Below are 19,335 nucleotides of genomic sequence, written 5' to 3'. Positions count from 1 at the left end.
TGTCGGAGAAGGCAATGGCACCCCATTCCAGTACTCTTGCCTGGAAAATCCCATGGATGGAGGAGCCTGGTAGGCTCCAGTCCATGGGGTTGCTAAGTCGGGAACGACTAAGCAACTTCACTTTGACTTTTCACTTTCATGCATTGGAGAAGGAAATGGCAACCCGCTCCAGTGTTCTTGCCTGATGGGGGATGGGGGAGCCTGATGGGCTGCCATCTATGGGGTCACACAGAGTCGGACACGACTGTATCGACTTAGCAGCAGCAGCAGCAGCAGCACAGAAGAGGTGTAAGTCACTTCTCAGTCTTTTGGCTAAGATCAAGTGTAGTACTGGGGCTTCCCAAGTGGCACAATGGTAAAGAAACCAAAATCTGTTAATGTAGGAAATGCTGGTTTGATCCTTGGGGTGGGAAGACCCCCCCCCGCCGGAGGAGGAAATGACAATCCACTCCAGTATTCTTGACTGACAAGTTCCATAGACAGAGGAGCCTGGTGGGCTATAGTCCATGGGGTTGCAAAGAGTCAGACACGACTGAGTGACTGAATACCTGCAGTGAAAGCAGGTTCCTATGAGGCTGACATATCCTAGGAATAGCAGGTGGACCACTGTACCAGAGCAGAGTGAGCAAAAGGGAGAATGATGAGGTCAGGGAAGTAACATAGGACAGAGGATATTCAGAGGGAGATGGGAAACTATGGAAGCTTAGGGTAAGTCTGCAGAGAGGAGGGACAAGATTGGACTTAGGTTACAACAGGATTTCACCAGCAACTATATTCAGAAACAGGGACACCAACTCATAGGCTACAATAGTAATCTAAACCACAAATAATCATACCTTGGACCAGGTAATGGCAGCAGAGGGAGTGAAAGGTGATCAAATGTAGGATTTGTTTAGAAGGTAGAACAAAAGATGTGCTAACTGGGATTAAGAAAAAAATAAACAGAGAAGTCAAGGATGGTTCTAAACATTTCGGCATGAACAATATGTTTGGGGGAGAATTTCAGATCAAATTTAGATAGGTTAAGTGAGAATGCCTATGAGGCTTTTGCATGGAAATGTTGACTCTTTCTACACAGGTCTAAAGTTCAGGAGAGATTGGGACTAGAAATATAAATTTGGGAGGCATTAACTTATAAATAATAGCTCTAGTCATGAGAAAGTGTGAGTCACCTACATAGCAAATATATGTAGAAAATAAGATTCAAGAGGCAACCTTTCCAATGTTGAGAGTTTAAGGAAATAAACACTGAGCTGCCATTTGTGTCAGCAACAGAAAAAAACACAAGCATGGTCTTTTACAAGTAAAATTAAGAAATTTTAATAAAAGACCAATCACTACGATATCAAATACTGTTGAAAAGTCCAGTGTGATGAGAACTGAAATACAATCACTAAACTGAAAACATCGGCGTCATGATTGATCTCCAAAATAGCACCTTCAGATGAGTGGTGGGAATAAGAACTGATGAGAGTGAGGGTGAAGAGTTTAGGAAGAGAGAAACTAGAGATACTAAATACAGCAACATTTTTAAGAAGTTTTACTTAAAGGGAAGGAAATAAATAGAGTGTGGTTGACAGAAAATATGTGTCTAGAGAATGTCTTACATTTGTTTCATTTTTTCCCCCATGTTGGAAGATGAAATATCATGTTTCTGTGGTATGGGAATGGTCCTGTTGTAAGAGACACTACTGCCAATGAAGGAGGCAGAAGAAGTTCATCTGTAGTGATCTTCAACAAGTGAGAGATAAAAGAGGAAGTGCGTGAGTAAAGGGGTTGGCATTAGCTGGGATGCAGACAGTATAGGTACGAAGGTAAACTACATAGGTTTAGATGTACACAGTGGGAAAATGTGGTAGTAAAGCATGTGACAATTCTTATGATTACTTAAACTTTCTTAATTAAGAAAGAATCAAAGTTATCACCTGGGATAAAGAATGAAGAAGGAGGGAGATGGGACTTCACTGGTTGTCCAGTGGCTAAGACTCCACACTCCCAATGCAGGGGGCCTGGGTTCAGTCCCTAGTCAGGGAATTAGATCCCACAAGCCTCAACTAAATGTTTGCGGGCCATAACTAAAGATCCTGCACGCCGCAAAAAAGATCAAAGATCCCGCATGCTACAACTAAGACCTGACACAGCCAAATAAATAAATATTAAAAAAAAAAATGAAAGAGGAGGGGAGGGGTAAATTAGGAATTTGTGATTAACATATATAGTCTACTATATATAAAATAGATAACCAACAAGGACTTATTGTATAGCACAAGGAACTATGACTTTAAGAATGAAAATTCAGTGAAAAATAATCATCTCATGGAATGGGAGAGAGACTGGATTAGAGTAACAGAATACAGACTATGGCTACCAAATATGATAATAATTAAGAGACCAGTACATCCTGCAGTAGTCATGTATGGATGTGAGAGTTGGACTATAAAGAAAGCTGAGTGCCGAAGAATTGATGCTTTTGAACTGTGGTGTTGGAGAAGACTCTTGAGAGTCCCTTGGACTGCAAGGAGATCCAACCAGTCCATCCTAAAGGAGATCAGTCCTGGGTGTTCATTGGAAGGACTGATGTTGAAGCTGAAACTCCAGTACTTTGGCCACCTGATGCGAAGACCTGAGTCATTTGAAAAGACCCTGATGCTGGGAAAGATTGAGGGCAGGAGGAGAAGGGGATGACAGAGGATGAGATAGTTGGATGGCATCACTGACTCAATGGACATGAGTTTGGGTAAACTCCAGGAGTTGGTGATGAACAGGGAGGCCTGGCGTGCTGTGGTTCATGGGTTCACAGAGTCGGCCACAACTAAGCGACTAAACAAACTGAACTGACATCCTGCAGCCTATTTTTCTACAGTTTCATTGAGCTGTGCAAATGCAGGCACAGACCTGGTGAAGAGCCAACTTGAGGCAAGTCTGGTTTCATCAAGGGATGCAGGGAAATGAGTGGGTAGTGAGGCAGGCAAATTGAAAATGTATGCAAAGAAGTAATCATCATCGAATCTGATCTTTAGCTAGGTAAGGCAGGTAAAGCTAGTACATTGACAAGTGGGTCAGTGTCAATACATATATGGATAGCATCAGTCAACTGAAGGATTACTAGAGTTGGGTACTGGAGGAAATGGACTAAGATAGAATCCAGTAGTGGAGAGTAAAATACTATAAAACTGAGAATGTGAAAGGTTTAAAAGTCATTGGTAATGGCAAGTTTAAGGATGTCAATATGGAGTTAGGTTCTCACTCGAAAGAGACTGAATGATGATGGTGATATATTGATGGTAACTACTACTTCCTGAACTACTTTTTCTCTTACAACAAACTGTCTGTGTTGGAATCCATAATCCTCTTTCACTTTGTAGAGAAAGCACTAAAGCTTTCTTTAGATAACACACATTTAGGAGATATATTTTCTTTAGATAGCATATTTTAGGAGATATTAGAAACATGGCATTCCTAGGCCTATCTAACTTCAAAGTTGTACTTTTTCTCTGTGTTATTTTAGTGACATAGGAAGTTCATGACAGGTCCTTTTCAGTAACAGAAAGATACATTTCTATTGGCACGATAACTAGTTATGCCTTCAGAAAATTATATTTTATTCAAGAAAACAGATCAAATTCACAAGAAAAAAAGTGATATCAAGAAATTTTAGTCAACTATAAGTATACAAATTTAACAGTAATATAAGAAAATTCCAAACTAGGACAAATATACTATCCTTCCAATTTTATATTATTTTGATAGTGATGGCATAATGGATGGAATATATGACTGATGCATATTATCCCAACCTGGAAATTAAGAAAGAAAAGGATAAGGGTCTTTTTAAGATTTTTTTAAATTTATTTTTTAATTGAGGGATAAGGTTCTTCTATCACTAAAACAAAAAGTAAACAGAAATATAAACTTTAAAGTCAGACAGACCAAGGTATGAGCCTCTTTTCCAATATTTCCTTGAAAGATTAGCATGCTATCTTATTCTTAGTAAATTCACAGTTCAACAACCTCAATAAGGGTGAACTGATAAGGAATATAATTAAATACCTTTGTTGCCATTTACATCTAGATCTACCATTCATGAGTTTATCTAAACTTTGATTCTTTTAAAATTTGGTCTAATTCATTTTTTATTGGGATCACACATTCTATTGGATTATGATTCTCTTATAAAATTTGTCTTTTTCAGGCTGTCTTGGGTCCTACATTTCCTTCTCTCTCACTGAAATTCCAATATTGTGGAATTTAGTTACATCTATTCACATAATCCATACCCTTCAGAACTTTATATTCTTTTATCATCTCTCTTCTTAGACTTGATATTTCTACACTATAAAGACAAAATCTGATTTGTCTGTCTTGATAGAAGAGCTATCTTCTATTTCAAAAATAAACACAAACCACGTATGTGTTTCTGATCCTTTTAGCTTCTCTGTTTTGAATTTTCTCTGGCTGCATTATGTTACCCTGTATGGTGCTCACTTTGTATACATATTGTGTTAAAATCTGTTCAGACAATATGCATATGCAGACAATATGCATTCACAGCAAAAGATGAAGACTCAATGGCTTCTCTGCAATTATGATGGATTTGGCACCACATGTATCCCACATCAGATAGCTTTTCTCAGATTATTGCATGAAAAAAGACTAGAAAGGAAAGAAACCTAGAATACAGAACATTAGTTCAGTTCAGTCGCTCAGTCATGTCCGACTCTTTGCTACCCCATGAATCACAGCACGCTAGGCCTCCCTGTCCATCACCAACTCCCAGAATTCACTCAGACTCATGTCCATCGAGTCAGTGATGCCATCCAGCCATCTCATCCTCTGTCGTCCCCTTCTCCTCCTGCCCCCAATCCCTCCCAGCATCAGAGTCTTTTCCAATGAGTCACCTCACTGGGACTAAAATTTTAAACAGTTAATTTATAGAAGAAAGATAGGCAAAACAATATGATAGTAATAGAAATATGAGCTTTTTATCTTATTTATATACTTCTTTTAATTTGAAATCAAAGGCAAATTTAGCATTATCATTTGCTACTTTCTCTCTTTAATCCATTTTCCGCAGTTTCTACACTGTAGATGTTGTGCAGGCCTTTGGATAATTTTGGTTTTTGAAACAACTTAAATAAGCTCAATGTTAGTTGTTATTGTTGTTCAGTTGCTCAGTCATGTCTGACTCTTTGCAACCCCATAGACTGCAGCATGCCAGGCTCCCTTGTCCTTCACTATCTCCTGGAGTTTATTCAAATTCATGTCCATTGAGTCGATGATGCCATCCAAACATCTCATCCTCTGCTGCCCCCTTCTCCTTCTGCAGTCAATCTTTCTCATCATCAGGGTCTTTTCCAATGAGTTGGCTCTTCACATCAGGTGACCAAAGTATTGGAGCTTCAGTTTCAACATCAGTCCTTCAATGAACATTCAGAGTTGATTTCCTTTAGGATTGACTGGTTTGATCTCCTTGTAGTTCAAGGAACTCTCAAGAGTCTTCTCCAACACCACAGTCCGAAAGCACCAGTTCTTCAGCCCTCAGCCTTTTTTATGGTTGAACATTCACCTCTGTATATGACTACTGGAAAAACCATAGCTTTGACTATATGAACCTTCATTGGCAAAGTGGTCTCTGCTCTTTAATACGTTGTTTAGGTTTGTCATGGGAGAAGGCAATGGCACCCCACTTCAGTACTCTTGCCTGGAAAATCCCATGGATGGGGGAGCCTGATAGGCTTCAGTCCATGGGGTCGCTAGGAGTTGGACACGACTGAGCGACTTCACTTTCACTTTTCACTTTCATACATTGGAGCCTGGAGAATCCCAGGGACGGGGGAGCCTGGTGGGCTGCTGTCTACGGGATTGCACAGAGTCAGACATGACTGAAGCGACTTAGCAGTAGCAAGTTTGTCATGGCTTTTCTCTGAAAGAGCAAGCATCTTTTAATTTCATGGTTGTGGTCACCATCTGCAGTGTTTTCGAGCCCAAGAAAGGAGATGTGTCACTGCTTCTACTTTTTCCCCATGTATTTGTGTTTCTGATCCTTTTAGCTTCTCTGTTTTGATTTTGATTTTGTTTTAAGTGATTAGAACATTATATTAACATCACATACACAGATTTACATGGCAAGTATGTTTGCCCCAATAACCACCTTGTTCTTTTGTATCATGTTTAATTAGGGGGATCAAACTAATTGAATGAGAGTTCAGAAATGTATATTCATGAAAAGAAGCAGGGACATTTTATTTATAAGAAACTGAAGTAGAGAGATATCTAGTAACTTGTTAGAACTACTCCACTAGTTAGTGGCACGCCTGGAATCTGGGCAGTCAAATCCAAGTCTATACCCTAAACCACTATCTGCACTATGTTATAGGTGGCACTAGTGGTAAAGAACCCACCTGCCAATGCAGGAAACACAAAGACATGGGTTTGATCCCTGGTTCAGGAAGATCCCCTGGAGGAGGGCGTGGCAACCCACTCCAGTATTCTTGCCTCGAAAATCCCCATGGACAGAGGAGTCTGGTGGGCTACTGTCATATGATTGATCGCAGAGTCAGACACAACTAAAGCCTCTTGGCATGCATGCATACTGTCTCTTTAAAAAAAACAAGGCGGGGGAAGTGGCAAAAAAAAGACCTCTTTTGTTTGGGAATTTAGTTTAAAATCAGTTATTAATCTTTGAAAGTTTTTATATATTTGCATGTATGCATTAAAAATCAACAATTAAACACTACCAAGAAATTGAAACAGTCTGTCAGTGGAAAAAAGATCACTTCTTAGGAAAAAAAAAAAAAACAGTGACAGTTGAAAGGTCATGAATATTATATAAGTATCATTGAAGGTAAAACTAATATTCAAATGTTTAGCTAATTTAATTTAGGACTTATTAAATTCATTCTATGGTAAATATTTGCAACTTAGCTAAAGCAACAAATATGTCTGAAACCAAACAAAAATTCAGGTTTCCAGGTGAGATATGTTTTTCTGCCACTACTACTGGCTCTCCAAGGGAGAAGGAATGGCTACAGAAAATACAGAAATAAACCATTTCTATTTTCAATTTTCTTTCTTTACCAGTAGAAAGAAAAAAAAATCTATATCTGCTGATTATTCAATATTAACTGCTATACCATTCATGGAGAAGGCAATGGCACCCCACTCCAGTACTCTTGCCTGGAAAATCCCATGGATGGAGGAGCCTGGTAGGCTGCAGTCCTTGGGGTCGTTAAGAGTCAGACACGACTGAGCGACTTCACTTTCTCTTTTCACTTTAATGCATTGGAGAAGGAAATGGCAACCCACTCCAGTGTTCTTGCCTGGAGAATCCCAGGGACGGGGAAGCCTGGTGGGCTGCCATCTATGGGGTCACACAGAGTCGAACACAACTGAAGTGACTTAGCATAGCATAGCATAGCGTACCATTCATTAAACCTATGAGATTAATACCAGTTAAAAAGAATAAAAGGACACAAATATGAACTTAAATACAAGATGGATAAAAATGTTTTCCTTGTTTTCTCTCACGTGCATATTTTGGGATGTTTGTAGTACATAGGGGCCACACTATTTTGTCAGGAAAACTCATAAATTGCCTTAAACTTGTACTTCAGTTGCTGCTGCTACTGCTAAGTCGCTTCAGTAGTGTCCGACTCTGTACGACCCCATAGACAGCAGCTCACCAGGCTCCCCCGTCCCTGGGATTCTCCAGGCAAGAACACTGGAGTGGGTTGCCATTTCCTTCTCCAATGCAAGAAAGTGAAAAGTGAAAGTGAAGTTGCTCAGTCGTGTCCGACTCCTATCGACCCCATGGACTGCAGCCCACCAGGCTCCTCCGTCCATGGGATTTTCCAGGCAAGAGTACTGGAGTGGGGTACTTTAGTTGCATATGAACTAACATGAGAGCCAACTTTAAGGGGCAGAGGTTATCCTGCCCTTGTAAAGTTTTATCCAGCTTCTAAAACATATCATGTTTGATTTAAGAACACCTCTAAGTAATATCTTTGCCACAACATAAAGGTACTTAATATTTCTTGATAGCTTCAGTGCTCATGAGAAAGGCTTATAGTTCATTTCATCTTAGTCATCTCATTAAACTTGCTTTTCTTTATCTGAAAAGGCAAAATTAACTCTACTTAGATATTTTAAATGTACTTTAAACTAATTGTGAAATACTCCTCATAAGCAAGAAGTATTTGGAAGGTTGATGACAACCTCTAAAGTGTTCAAAGACATTTTAAATGAGGTTATTAAAATTCAATCCTTTGCATATTTCTGATATTGGGGGTGGGGGAGGTTATCACAGACAATAAGATAAAAGAAAACAGGGTGGCTTTGAAAAGTTTCTCCATTTCTAGATCCATATCTGTTCTTTGGAAGATGACAGAAATCTGCAACATTGAGAAAGATCTCTGTTTCAAAAATAGTTTCTGTAGCCCAAAAGTCAAATAAGCAACTGCCTGTTATTTCTGCCACGTGGATTTCACAACCATCATTTCCACAGCACATAACATTTCATCTTTCCACTAACATCCCAATGGCTTACAACAATTGAGATAAAATCTCAAATACTTTGATCTTACTCTGATTTTTTTTTTCTCCTAATTAATACGACTAAGAGGATACTGTAAATGCTTTTGGTCTCTAGATGATTTTTCTTCATCATTGTAAGTTGTGGACCTGAACACTAAGAGTTTGGAAAATTTAAAAGAAACTCCAAATCACAAATACACACACAGTGTTTATCCTTTTGTTCTTCTTTATTCATTATCTGGATTTTACGCATGTTCTTATTCACAAATTATTTTCACTCATCATCTGTAAAGAACACATGAATCCAAAGTAGACCAAAGTTCTATTGGATTTATTCCTTTTCAGTCTTCCAGGAATACACACTTATTACTAGGGTGCTGAGAAAATATATAGGTTGCTTCCATTTGGTTCCTTGGATTTACATTTAATCCAATCATTGATTGCATGGGAGGTGAGGCCAGAGAAGAATGGCATGAACCAACAACACACTATAACCACAAAGCATTCCTAGGGAGTGCAGAGCACATTCTAATGAGAACAATGTAAGGCTACTGAGTATCGCTTCAAAAATTTATCATAGCTCCCATAGAAGCTTCCCAAAGCTTTCCACTTAATGTTCTCCTAGTGACTAGAAAGATTCTAAGTATCATTATTATTTCTTTAATAGCCTGAGAAATTTGTATTCCACTAATAAGAACTTCAGTAAAATCGAGGGTGATAATCAATTGCATCAGTACAATCATAAATGTTAATGTAAGTTGACTTTTTGACTGTGCAGGCTTATCTCATTCTTAAAAACAATAGATAAAACAACTATAATAAAAACTGGGTTACTCCAAACCTTTTTTGTACAGCACAGGCACAGTCATTCTCTCACATAAATTCTATAGGTAAGTTGATCTTCATTATCCTTGGATTCTGCATTTTCGAACCTGTCTGCTCCCTAAAATGCATTTGTAAGCATCAAATCAATATTTGTAGTAATTTCTCTGTCATCCTGGAGATGTGCAAAGTGGAAACAAACTGGAACCAGTTGCCATGCATGTTCCCAACTGAGGTGTCAAACAAGGTGACACTCTGCCTTCTTGTTTCAGCTCTCAATCGATAAACAAGGGTCTCCTTATCTAGTTCCTACATTTCCCAAATCATTTTCTACTGGTGATTTTGCTGTCTGAAATGGCTTTCAAACCTAGTGCTCTAGTTGCTGCCCAGGGTTACTAAGCACAAGAAGACTGTGATGAGCCTCAAAAGAGAAATATACACATTATACATTTTTCTTTCAGCCACAAGTAACAGTGCTGTTTGCCATGAGGTTCATGTTAATGAATTGATGATATATATTAAATAAGGTGTCTTTAAATAGAAACACACATAAAACAAAGTTATCTATTGATCAGTTGATGAAAACGTGACCAGCAGCTTATAGGAACTTAATCTTGTATTTTCCTTAGGAGCAGGAGAGCTTACTAGAGCAACCTGTGCCAATAAAGTGTGGAAACAGAGGATAGAGCAAGAAATTAATAGGTCAATAATCAGTTTGAAAGGAGTATTGCATTTACTCATGTTTGCTGTGGCATTTCCCCTATGCCTCCTACTTTTCAGGTGGTAAAGTGGACATAGCTCATTCTTTTGGGCCATCATATGTGTATTCATGTGACCTTAGTCATGTCCGACTCTTTGTGACCCCATGAACTGTAGCTCACCAAGCTCCTGTGTCCATGGTATCTCCAGGCAAGAATACTGGAGTGGGTTGCCATTTCCTTCTCCAGGGGATCTTCCCGACTCAGGGAATTGGGCCATTCATATATCTGAAAATCCTTCCTAAGTTTAGAGTAATCCAAACTTCATAATTCCCTGCCTCCCCATGAGGGTAAAAAGTCAGAACTTACTTTCATAAAATTCCTTGCCCCTAGGGCCTCCAGGTCCCATTAATCCAGTACTGTAGCAAGGCTGTGGTGTTGGAGAAGACTCTTGAGAGTCCCTTGGACTGCAAGGAGATCAACCAGTCCATTCTAAAGATCAGTCCTGGGTGTTCTTTGGAAGGAATGATGCTGAAGCTGAAACTCCAGTACTTTGGCTACCTCATGCAAAGAGTTAACTCATTGGAAAAGACTCTGATGCTGGGAGGGATTGGGGTCAGGAGGAGAAGGGGATGACAGAGGATGAGATGGCATCACCAATTTGATGGACGTGAGTTTGAGTGAACTCTGGGAGTTGGTGATGGACAGGGAGGCCTGGCGTGCTGCAATTCATGGGGCAGCAAAGAGTCGGACACGACTGAGTGATTAGTAAAAAAGTGGCATATGGTTTTATTTCTGGGAAATCATATATTAGTCTATTTTTTAAAGTGCCATGTTCAGTCACTCGGTCGGGCCCAACTCTTTGGGACCCCATGGACCACAGCCTGCCAGGATCCTCTCTCCATGGGATTTTCCAGGCAAGAATACTAAAGTAGGTTGTTATTTCCTTCTCCAGGGGATCTTCCCAACTCAGGGATTGAACCCGGGGCTCCTGCATCTCCTGCATTACAGGCAGATTCTTTACCGCTAAGCCACTGAGGAAGCTCCTTTAAAAAGAGTCACGGACACATTGCTTTCTCTTCAAGAGCCTTCCTTCCTCAGGGAAGAGTGTTATCCTTCTTTTAGGGAACTGCCCATGTCCTACACCAAATATACAGTTCCACTTAGGCTGCCAATGTTAGCTTCTCATCCATCCACTGCCTTCAGGGGCAGATGAAAAGTAGGCCAGATTCTAGCAGTCTTCCCCAGAATTTGTCTATATACAACTTAGGGAAGAGAAGCAGTCTCCCCTATGTCAAATTTGAGACTGAAATATAAGATGTAGAAGCTGTTAATCATCTTCCTTGTGTCAGCAGGAGGCTACTAAAGTAAACAGACAAAGATATTCCACCGGAGAGTAGAGGGGAGACAGCAATATGATGGACAGATAGCAGTCATCTGCATTAGCTGACCTGGAAGACTCTGTTACCTGAGACCCTTTTCTGATCTTCATGCAGGATGTTTTCTCTTTAAGCCTTAGGGGATTTGAATAAGGTTTCTGTCATTTGCAGCCAAAACACATCTGGGTAAACTATGAGAGAATAGCATATTTTAGAGTAATTTTAAACCCCAAATCAGGAAAGATATTCTTATTCTTGCCAAGGAATAAATTAATAGGTACGTTCTTTCCATAGGTCAGTAAGTAAAATGTTCATTGTCTAAAGCATACATATCAAAAGGGATTTGAGTAAAGTTTCTTAAATTCTCTCTTTTGAAAATAAACCTTAGTAATAATCCAATACTATGTGGACTGGATTAGCAGCCTTCTGTAAGAAAGTATCTCCCTGAATAGTTTCAAAGGCCTAAGCATACTTGGGATCTGCCCTTGACTCCTGCCTCCTCCATCCTTTTCTTGAGATGGACAAAGAAAGTTCCATGGGCTTTATTTGATCCCTATTTCTGTGTCTTGAAGTGCCCGCCTCTCACTTTTATTCCCTTGAAAATTGACAATGCTGATTTTCACATATGACTCCTTTTTCATTTGTGATACTGAAGGCTTACTCTTCTCTAACAGAGAACTGAAAAAGTAGCACACATACAAACCTTATGACATACTATAAACTCAATGACTAAGGACATCCTATAGTCTGTTCTAGTCTTAAAATTTATATAATTCATAGTTACATGACAATATAAGCCTTCATGTCTGTACTGATTAGTATAATCTAAGTTTTATTCCACATGACAAAACTGCAGAAGCTTAATAGAAAGTCCTTTCTTCCTCATCCAAAGTATTAATGTAAAGTGGGCCAAGAATATTCCCATTGTAGCAAATCATATGCAAGAAGGTTGTGGGCAAAAGGAAGACACTGCATCAGCTAGAATTGCCTTGCTCAGGTGTCCAGGGATGAGAAACATCCTTCCACTCACAATTCATTGGACTGAATAGTCACTTGGCCTCAACCTGAGTGTAAAGAAGCTGGGAAATATTCAAGGGCACATGGAAGTTTGGTGAGCAAAATGACTTCTGCCACATTGTACCAAATTTCCTAGGACAATCAGCAATACATACACTCATAGATGAAAAAAATTACGCACCATGGCATAGGTATGGGGCTTCCCAGGTGGCATTAGTGGTAAAGAACCTGCCTGCCAATGCAAGAGATGTAAGAGAGGCAGGTTCAATCCCTGGGTTGGGAAGATTCCCTGGAGAAGGAAATGGCGACCTGCTCCAGTATTCTTGCTTGGAAAATTCCATGGACAGAGGAGCCTGGCAGGCTACAGACCATGGGGCCACAAAGAGTCAGACATGACTGAGCACAGGTACTTATGGCATAGGTGTAAGAAGGACATAAACTTCTTGTGCAGGGCTGCCCAAGTGTACCTGGTACTTCCCGGGTTTTGTGAAGTTAAGCGGAAGCTGAAAGTCCTAGGTATCACAATCACAGAGTTAGAATGAACTTTCCTTTTTTAACTGCTGCTAAGATACAGCCAGTCCATTCTGAAGGAGATCAGCCCTGGGGTTTCTTTGGAAGGAATGATGCTAAAGCTGAAACTCCAGTACTTTGGCCACCTCATGCGAAGAGTTGACTCTTTGGAAAAGACTCTGATGCTGGGAGGGATTGGGGGCAGGAGGAGAAGGGGACGACAGAGGATGAGATGGCTGGATGGTATCACGGACTCGATGGAGGTGAGTCTGAGTGAACTCCGGGAGTTGGTGATGGACAGGGAGGCATGGAGTGCTGCGATTCATGGGGTCGCAAAGAGTCGGACACGACTGAGCGACTGAACTGAACTGAACTGAAGATACAGCACTATAGGACTTATTTTAATAGTCTCCAGTCTTCAAACATAGTCAGAACACAAAGTAAAATAATATAGTGAACTTATTTTGACTTTAAAGATTAGATAAATACACATTATATACCATGGTCACCAACCTCCTATTCCTAAAACTGTTTGCTTGTTTGCCTCCAGTAAAATAAGCTCAGTGGTTTGATGCTTGGTCCCTTGTGTAAAGTAATCCATCATAAAACCATCACCCTTACTTTAGCACAATTGGCAGTCAATGCTCACATAAAACTGAAGAGTAAGTTGCCATGGAGACAAAGCCAACTCTCCTCTTTAGAATGGCTGATTATTCCAAGTCATAACAGATATACCAGAAAACTAACATGAGGTTCTCACAGAGACTGGCAGCCCCAAATCTGTGTTCTACAATTGTGTAGCTAACTGTGTTCACATTATCTTTTGATATAGTAACACAGACACACATTGCACTAAAAGATAATCCTACATAATTACTGTTTGTAAAATAAATCCTTATATCTGTCTAAACAATGTGGAAAGTTTAAATTGTAATATGTTTTCTACTTCTAATTAGTGCTTTATTAATGGGGTGACCACTCTGCTTGACCTATTTGCTAAAATTCGTTAGAACTCCAGGAGACCATATGGCTGGCCAGATGGGTTGCTGTAATTTAATGCTATTATTCTAAGGATGAAGTAAGGGATAAACATAATTTGTATTCTTTGCCATCCTTCCTGCATTCCTTTTATTAGTTTCATTTTTAATTCAGACATCAGAAGGGAAGATAATACCTTGCTACCAAGGCCCAGATGCCAACTAATTGCTACAAGAGACTCCAGCCCAGACATCATAGGCCAAGCTTCTGAACACACTCCATCTTACCCTGTGACCCCACCATGGTGATTAATAGGTTGAGTGCTAAGCCCTAATGAGTGTCAGATCTTAGATGTTCTCTAGGCTAAAGCAATTAGCATTATGTTGAACACAATATTTCAGTTACTTGGTATAGAGACTCATTGTTCTTAATAGTAAACTATATGCCTTTTGCCTTATGGTCTTCAAATTTACCACCAGCACCACCTGAGAAGCCCCATTTATATTATTTACTTATTTATAATTTGATGCTGAGATTTATTGGTTTGAGAAAAGTAATTGGACTGTTCTTCATTCTGAGCATTCTTTCAGAGCCAGCCAGGGAATGGAAGGCTGTCATATGATCATGGTTAAGTCTATAAATACATCCTGTTTTCACTGGATAGAGAATGATTATTAGGATATCAAGCTCTGTCTGAGACTTGCTCTATGTTATCCTATTTTGTTTCTTCCTCTAGAAACCCTAAATTTCCAGAAACCCTTCCTTGCCTCTAGGTCTGCATGCATGCTAAGTCCCTTCAGTAGTGTCCAACTCTTTATGACCTTATGCACTGTAGCCTGCCAGACTCCTGTCCATGGGATTCTCCAGCCAAGAATACTGAACTGGATTGTCATGCCCATCTCCAGGGGATCTTCCCAATGCAGGGATCAAACCCACATCTCTTATGTCTCTTGCAATGACAAACAGGTTCTTTACCACTAGCACCACCTGGGAAGCCTTTAGGTAGGGCAGTATAAAAGTTCTGACCAAGGGAAGGTGTGCAGAAATGTCTTTTAACCCTTCTAGGCCTGGCCCTTAAAATATCCATATGACCTTCCATGCTCTCTGTTAATTCTCTATCTGGATGGAGTTCATTAAGGGAAGACTACAAAGGCTTTGGGCTTCCCTGATAGCTCAGCTAGTAAAGAATTCACCTGCATGCATGAGACCCTGGTTTGATTCCTGAGTTGGGAAGATCCCCTGGAGAAGGGATAAGCTACCCACTCCAGTATTCTTGGACTTGCCTTGTGGCTTAGCAGGTAAAGAATCCACCTGCAATCTGGGAAACCTGGGTTCAATCCCTGGATTGGAAAGACACCCTGGAAAAGGGAACAGCTACCCACTCCAGTGTTCTGGCCTGGAGAATTCCATGGATTGTACAGTCCATGAGGTTACAAAGAGTCAGACACAACTGAGCACCTTTCACTTTCAAAAAGGTTACTTACATTTTTGTGTTGCTTGTAAGTTAGTCAATGATCAACTCAACTGAAAATTATGAATGTATGGAACCCAAAGTCCAAATTTAAGTAAACTTACACAAATTCACTAGAGGAATCCATTTCAGTTGTATTTAAGAAGTAGGAAACTACATATCTTAACATTAGCATGTTTTAGAACTCAGGACAAAACAGTTATCAATGTTGCTTTAGCAAAACATTATTAAGGAACACCTGACCCATGGGATGGATGAACTAGACTGAGGGCACAGTATCTACTGTTTCTACAGTCATCAGAGACAACACAGGACAACCCTTAAAGCAACTGTCCAACAGAGAATCTTAAAGTGTTTTAAAAGCAGAATTGTCCATTGACATACCCAAATAGCATTTTAAAGATATCTTTTGGTACTGGAACAGAAATGCATCAATTTAACGCAACCAAAAGGGTAATAGTGACATATATTGGATTAATGTAAAATCACTGACTTATGGAAAATAGAAAATACCCACCAATGCGCGTGCACGCGCACACACACACACACACACACAAAGGATTATTGGGGGATCAAATTTTTACCTTGGTAGTACAAAAAAAAAAGACTATATCCTGAAGAATAATTCAATACTCCAGTACTTGGGTCATCTGATGTGAAGAGCCAACTCACTGGAAAAGTCCCTGATGCTGGGAAAGATTGAAAGCAGGAGGAGAAGGGGATGACAGAGGATTTGATGGTTGGATGGCATCACTGACTCAATGGACATGAGTTTGAGCAAGCTCCAGGAGATGGTGAAGGACAGGGAAGCCAGGCATGCTGCAGTCCATGGGGTTGCAAGGAATTGGACACAACTGAGCGACTGAACAAAAACAGCAAAAAGAATCATTATTATGTCACTAAAGCAACAACCTTGGTGGGGCAGCACCTGAATCAGGTTTGTGGAAGGCCTTGGACAGATATAGCCCTGCCATTTTACGGAGGGAAGAGAATGGCAGAAGAGCATAGTGATTACATGTGTTGGGGGGTCTCAATTTATGTCCCTAATGAGCTGCTTGAACTAGGAAAAGTATTTTATCTATTTCCGTGGCTATAGAATGGAGAGCAGTAATTCTTATTTTACAGAATGTTAAGAGGATTAAGTCATATGAGACACTAAGCATTTAGAGAGGCCTGAGCTGAAAATAAATGTGAACACGTTTTTGATATTATTCCTAATCTTATATCACAATCACTATGAACCATATTATCCTCACCTATAAAGTAAGACATTGAAAGATGATTTGTATAATTTCTTCAAGTGTTTGGGCTTCCCTGGTGGCTCAGATGGTAAAGAATCTGCCTGCAATTCCAGAGACCCGTGTTCAACCCCTGGGTCGGGAAGATTCCCTGGAGAAGGGAATGGTTACCCATTCAAGAATTCTAGACTGGAAAATTCCATGGGCAGAGGACTCTGGCAGGCTACAGTCCATGGGGTCACAAAAAGTCATACATGGCTAAGCAACTAACACACACTTCTAAGTGCTTATATTCTGAGTCTCTATCTGTACCTTAAAGTCAAATATCCAGTTGAAAAATGAAAATCCTAAAATCTAAATATTTTAAGTAATGATTAAAAAATCTGTAGACAATCTTGTCTGATGTTGGGATTGATTTAAAGCTGATAGGTGACACAAAAATGCACTAATAATCCAGTAGTTTTTAATAGTCAGCAGTATTGGGTTGGCTAAAAAGTTCCTTCAGTTTTAAAATAAAAATAGAAGACACATTTTTCATTTTCACCAAGAATTTTATTGAACAATGCAGTCACATTTTGTTTCACTGCCTTCTGCCATTTTCCAGGCAACTTCATAATTTGATCTTCCCAATCTTTTTTGTCTTTTTTTGAGTAGAGAACTGTTCTAGGTGCCTTTTACAGTCTTCCAAGGAATTGAAATTTTTTCCATTAAGAGAGTTTTAAAAAGATCAAAATAAATGGAAATCTGAAGCCGCAATGCCTGGTGAATATGATGGATGAATCAGAACTTTCAAGCCACACTGTAACAGTCTTTGCCTGGTCATCAAAGAAATGTGTGGTCTTGGATTATTCTGATGGGAAGTTACGTACTTTCTGTTTACTCCTTCTGAGGCTTTTCCTCAGGTGCTGCTTTCAGTTGTTCTAACTGGGAGCAGTACTTGTTGGAATGAATTGTTTGGTTTTCAGGAAGGAGCTCATAATAGAGGACTCCCATCTAATCCCACCATACACACATCACTTCCTTTGGATGAAGACTGGACTTTGGTGTGATTTGTGATAGTTCATTTCACTTGCCCCACGATCTCTTCTATTCCACATTATAGTATAGTATCCAGTTTTCATCATCACAATTTGTTGTAAAAACATTTCATTATATTTAATGAAATATAATGTGGAAATATAGCCAAGAAGGTTTTATTACTGCTTAATTTATGGAGGAACTCAAACATCAAAGTGACTGACATACCCAAGCTGGTGCAAATGCTTTTCAAAGCTTGATTTGGATACTTTGAGTATGTCAGCTTCCTCCCACATGGTATTACATGATTATTCTCAATAAATATCCTGATTTGATCACTATAAACTTCAACTGATCTACCCAATGGTACAACATTGTCCAGACAGAAAACTCCAGAATGAAACTTTGTAAATCACTTTTGACACTTTTGATCAGTCACACCACCTTCTCCATACATTATGCAAATCTTTTTGTGTTTCAGTTGCATTTTTACCTTTCTTGAAATAATAAAGCATAATATGCCAAAAATGTTTTCTTCCATCTTCAATATTAAAATAGCTACACAAAAATGCACCAACTTTAATATGCTTTTTTTTTAATGCACACTATGACATCTGTCATAATACAATTCAACAAAATTGTTTCAAGTGAATTTAAAGACAACTAAGCACTACTAGAGCCACATTACAGAAAAAAAAATCAAATGAACTTTTTGGCCAATACACTACTATGGTACCAATTTATTCACTATCCCTCATGAATCACACCCTCACTTGAACATGGAATGTAACAAGAAAACTGTCAAGCAACCATTTAAATGTTAAAATACTTAAGTAAGCTACACAGATATTTAATATTTAATTTATATTAAATAAATACAAATTTAACAAGCTACAGAGGTAAGGAATGATTTTATTCACACAAACTTGAAGGGATCCAGAATGTACATGATAACACTCCATTTTTGCAGCTTAAAGTGAATTACTTCCTAGGCTTAGAAAATAGGTTGTCAGCAACTTGAGTTTCTTTCCCATTCATAAAAAAGCATGTCTACCAATTGCAGGAATGTTATGAAATGATACTAACATTATAGTATAGCCTCTATTCCAAATTAAATGGAAATTTGCCACCGTTAAAAATTCCATAATTTAGTAAACCTTAGTTTGTGCAAAGCCATGCTCATTCAAATAAATACTCTAGTAAGACTCAGAATGAAGTGAATAGTTCAATATGCTGAATCACTAAAAATCACTAAAAATTCAGCCCTAATTATCCTTCTTGGTTTTAAGTGAGGGTAATATGAAAACAGGATTTTAATGTACCAAGATACTACATGTAAAATACTGTGGCATGGAGCAATTGTTTTCTTAAACCAGAAATCAATTTAGTCCAAAGAAGCTTACCTCCTGCATACATAACAGCCAGCATTGTGGATGATATCCACGCTATTTCACTGTAGGTAGTGTTGAATAGGAGCTGGATTTCTTTGAAGAATACTGTGACAGCTTTGGGAAACGCATATGAAAATCCAATGGAGATAAAAGCTGCTCCAACCACTACCCAGCCCCATCCTCCATCAGGAGGTGGATGTGGTGGTGGGGTGCCTCCTGGTGGTGGCATTTCTGCTTCTCTATTTGAAATTCAAGTAACCTGTGTTTAAAAAAATGAAATAA

The 19,335-nt window shown here is 39.2% G+C and overlaps 1 protein-coding gene across 7 annotated transcripts in view; it reads right to left on the bottom strand.

The window, feature by feature from the left end:
* The window catches only part of SLC16A7 (solute carrier family 16 member 7), a 205,962-nt gene that overhangs the window by 51,384 nt on the left and 135,243 nt on the right, over nt 1–19,335 (bottom strand). For all 7 annotated transcript variants that reach the window (XM_070370518.1, XM_070370517.1, XM_070370515.1 and 4 more), the window contains one exon: nt 19,066–19,312. In XM_070370518.1, the coding sequence (XP_070226619.1) occupies nt 19,066–19,282 (217 nt within the window). In that variant the 5' untranslated portion in view covers nt 19,283–19,312. The remainder of the gene's footprint in view (nt 1–19,065; nt 19,313–19,335) is intronic.

Source organism: Bos mutus, chromosome 5 (genome assembly GCF_027580195.1).
Source record: "Bos mutus isolate GX-2022 chromosome 5, NWIPB_WYAK_1.1, whole genome shotgun sequence".
Classification (NCBI taxonomy): Eukaryota; Metazoa; Chordata; class Mammalia; order Artiodactyla; family Bovidae; genus Bos; species Bos mutus.
This window is presented reverse-complemented; position numbering and strand designations above follow the sequence as displayed.